The sequence below is a fragment of the Branchiostoma belcheri genome, unplaced genomic scaffold (genome assembly GCF_001625305.1).
Source record: "Branchiostoma belcheri isolate BF01 breed outbred unplaced genomic scaffold, Haploidv18h27 scaffold103, whole genome shotgun sequence".
Classification (NCBI taxonomy): Eukaryota; Metazoa; Chordata; class Leptocardii; order Amphioxiformes; family Branchiostomatidae; genus Branchiostoma; species Branchiostoma belcheri.
In genome coordinates, this window is record NW_017802414.1 from 481,242 (window position 1) to 485,120 (window position 3,879).

Sequence of the window (3,879 nt, forward strand, 5' to 3'; positions counted from 1 at the left end):
GGACGTAATTTGCAATAATTAATGAGGAAATTCGGTAAATCAGCTGCATTACATTATAGGACTATTCAAGCTTGAGACATATGTAATTGACAACGAGAAAAACACAGGCAGATATTAATTATGTAAATTAACACTTAATTTGCATAATTAATGAGAAAATGTTATAATTCCATAATGGTAACTGCCTGGAATTTCATACTTAGGGTATTTGCAAGTTAAGTGAATGTGAACATCATTAAACATAATTTATTCAAATAAGGACCTCATTTGCATGATTTATGAGGTAATGATAGAATGGCTTTCTTTTTTAAGATAAGGCTGTCTTTTATGGATAATATGATCAACTCATATAATTCATGCAAATGAGGATCCTATTTGCAAAATCAGGAGGAATAATCTTTACTTTGTCATAAACTTGATAAAGATTAACATCATTTGGCGAAGGTATGAGATCGTGGGACTCTAGTTGTATTTAATTTTTACAAAACCATCAGCCCTAACAACGACGTGTTAACAACGATGGTGATGAAATTCCAGGAATGTGACAAAGAATCCCCATACAATGTGTGGCTGTTGTTACCTTAAAAACAGCTCCTGAGTTTTGATTTAGATGATGTCACACATTGAAACGACTCTACCTGTATATTCACTGTGTAAATGGCTTGAAATAATGTTTTTGTTATTTTTAAGATTAGTCAAAAGTCTCGTTTCAAAAGTGATTGATACGGTTTATTCAGCATGCTTTTTTCACATAACGTTACATAGTTAGTGTGGAAAGAATGGTATAGAACGCCATTTGCCATGCACCTTCATTTAGATACCTATAGTTGGGAAGCTATTTAGCAATGTGAAGTTTTGCTTTCCGTCATACCAAGGACACTCCCGCCCTTGGCCATACAGTCCTCTGTCGCCTGTTTCGTCCTTGGGTTTTCTTCTCCCGTTTCCTCTTCGGAATTTCCTGGGTTTTATCAGAGCTTTTCCACAGCTTATATTCACATCACTTGAGGTTTAGGATCTTGGCAGGAGGTCGCACAGACGCTTCATCAATTCCTGCGGAGTCGGATAAGCACGGACCGGTGAGATGAGGGGCCTGCTTACTGCTGTCTCTCTGGTCATCATCTGCCAGGACTTTGTCAACGGTAGGAAACTTTATTTTTTTTTGTATAATGTCTGACAGAAGTGCTTTATTTGAAAGTTGTTCAAATGTTTATACCAAAAAGGACACATCAAAGGCAGAATTGTATGTTTCTATACACGAAGTCTTATACAGGCTACTTGTCTATTAAATACTTGGACACATTAATAAAAACAATTGAAATGAATGATTCTTAAATCCGGCCAGCCATATAATTTCGCGACGCGCTCGTTATACTTCTACAAAGAATGGGGTGGGGTCGTGTGGCGTAAGCGGTAGCGTGATCGGCTCAGGACCAAGTGTTCCCGGGTTCGAGTCCTACCCATGTAACCGGTCTTGTGCCCTTAGGAAAAACACTTTACACAACTTTCCTCACTTTACTCTGATAGGAATAAGTACCTAGCTTCGGTTAGGTTAGGGACGTCCCTCGGATAGGACCTGGTGGTCCTGTGTTTGGGGAGAGCCACACCTTACACACTTTAACCCTACCTAGACCGGGGGGGGGGGCTAAAAGTGCCCGCGGCAACTTTGATGTCACCTAGCGTCTGAACGGCTAGCCGTAGAACGACCAAACTTGGTGACTTTTCCTAAAATATTGTTGGCAACAATTCTCTATCATTGGAATAAGATAATAATTTTTTGTGTTGCCATGGCAACGGGTTTCTGACAGGCATTTTTTGCTAAATTTAGTACTTTTTGTTTCAACAATTGAATTTTATCGGTTTTATGTCAAGTTACTCATGGTTTCTAATATTAATAACATCCCATATAATTTTATGTAAATTTTATCATTAAATATGCATAATTTGTGCTAATTTGATGACGTCATTGGACAAAATCCAAGATGGCGGACCATATCATTAGAACAGGTATATACGGGTTATTTTCATTAAAATTTCATCAATACTTCCATTTCTTTTTACAAAAAAGGTTTGAATGAAGGTGTTTAGTATGTTTACAATGTATTTTAGGCTTTATCATGAAAAAAAAACTACTTTTGAAAATTCAAGATTGATGATCCAAGATGGCGGATATCTTAAATATGCATGACGTCATTTTATGACGTCACCGGTGTTGCTATGGGCAACATAAGACTTAGTACACACTAATATTCTGTCATAAACACTTTTGGTAAAGTTATGTTGTATAACAGGGAGGTTTTCGGGGAAAAACCTATTTAGACGGTTTTGGCCAATAAAATCACATTAATGACGTCATAATGACGTCATATTACGTCATAAAAATTGTAGATATGATAAATTTTCACTAGTACACCATTCTCTGAAAATTTGGTGGTCATACGACATACCGTTTGCGAGTTCTTAGGGGGGGTCAAAAGAGCCCCCACCCCGGTCCCCCCATGTCAAAAAAAGCCCGGTCTAGGTAGGGTTAATCACGTCACCAAACAGGGCTCAAAGCGTCTCTTTCTCCTAAGACGACTAAAGAAGTTCCGCCTTTCCCCCAAAAGACCTGCTCACCGTGTACACCTGTTATGTGTTACCGCTGCTGGAATATGCTGCACCTGTTTGGAGCCCAGGCCTCACCAGAACCCAGACTAAACAACTCGAGATCATCCAGCGTCGAGCGTGCCGCACAATCCTGGGGACTCAGTACACCTGTTACTCAGAAGCGTGCGCCCAGCTCAACCTTCCCACACTGGAGTCCAGACGCGATCAGCTCAGCAGGAAGTTCGGGCGCAGACTTTTGAGCTCCCCCTCCTTCCGTGAATGCCCCCCCCCCCGTCCCGTATGGAGATCAGTGGTCGCCAGACTCGAACATGTAACAACCTGGACTCTGTCAGTGCTAGAACTGCTCGCTTCTACAATAGCAGCATTCCCCACATTGTCAGATTGCTTAACTCCTCTCTCCACTGAATGTACTATCCGCAATATTGACATTGACTTTTAATGTGCAATATTGATATTGACTTTTAATCGATTAAATTTAAAGCGTTTTAACAAGATTTTAATACTGTGTCATTTACATCTTATAATACTCTGTTATTTTAATACGTTAATTTAATGTGTACTTATGTAAGTGAACTGTAATTCTACTATTAGTAACTCAAGTCTGAAGTCTTAACCACAGTTTATCTAGTGCAGCTTGTATCTGCGGGTCTCGTTGTGAAAGCGCCATACATTTTCTGTTACTCTGCCAAGTATATAATCAGCAAAGAGCCACCCTACTCAGCAATGTACAGAACTTGGTAGGCTCTATCTTTGATGTACACAACATGTCTGAACAATTCCTACGTAATATTTCACTTAGAGGATCACCTGATATACACTCAGATACAAACTGTAACATTTTGACAATCATAACCTCCATGAAAAATGGGGGTATTGTTTTTGGCATGTCTGTATGTATGTATGTCTGTGTGTTTGTGTGTGTATGTCTGTCTGTCTGTGTGTGTTTCCGCACATTTGTAGTCAGCATAACTTCAGAACGCCTTTATGGATAGTGATGATATTTGGTATGATGGTAAGTCTTGGAAAGACAAAGGTCAAAGTCAAATATGGGCCTCTTGGTGAATGCCCTTGGTACTGCAGCAGAATTTCCATTTTTTGTTTCTTTTGTCCTGGGCATGCCATGGTCTTGATTTTTAACCCTACCTAGACCGGGGGGGGGCTAAAAGTTCCCGCGGCAACTTTGATGTCACCTAGCGTCTGAACGGCTAGCCGTAGAGGGCCAAACTTGGTGACTTTTCCTAGAATATTGTTGGCAACAATTCTCTATCATTGGAA

General features: G+C 39.8%; 1 protein-coding gene across 1 annotated transcript in view; it reads left to right on the top strand.

The window, feature by feature from the left end:
• Positions 1-1,081: 1,081 nt before the first annotated feature.
• LOC109475199 overlaps positions 1,082-3,879 on the top strand; it is a 7,949-nt gene continuing 5,151 nt past the window's right edge. The window contains exon 1 of the mRNA XM_019775785.1: positions 1,082-1,139. Within this exon, the coding sequence (XP_019631344.1) occupies positions 1,082-1,139 (58 nt within the window). The remainder of the gene's footprint in view (positions 1,140-3,879) is intronic.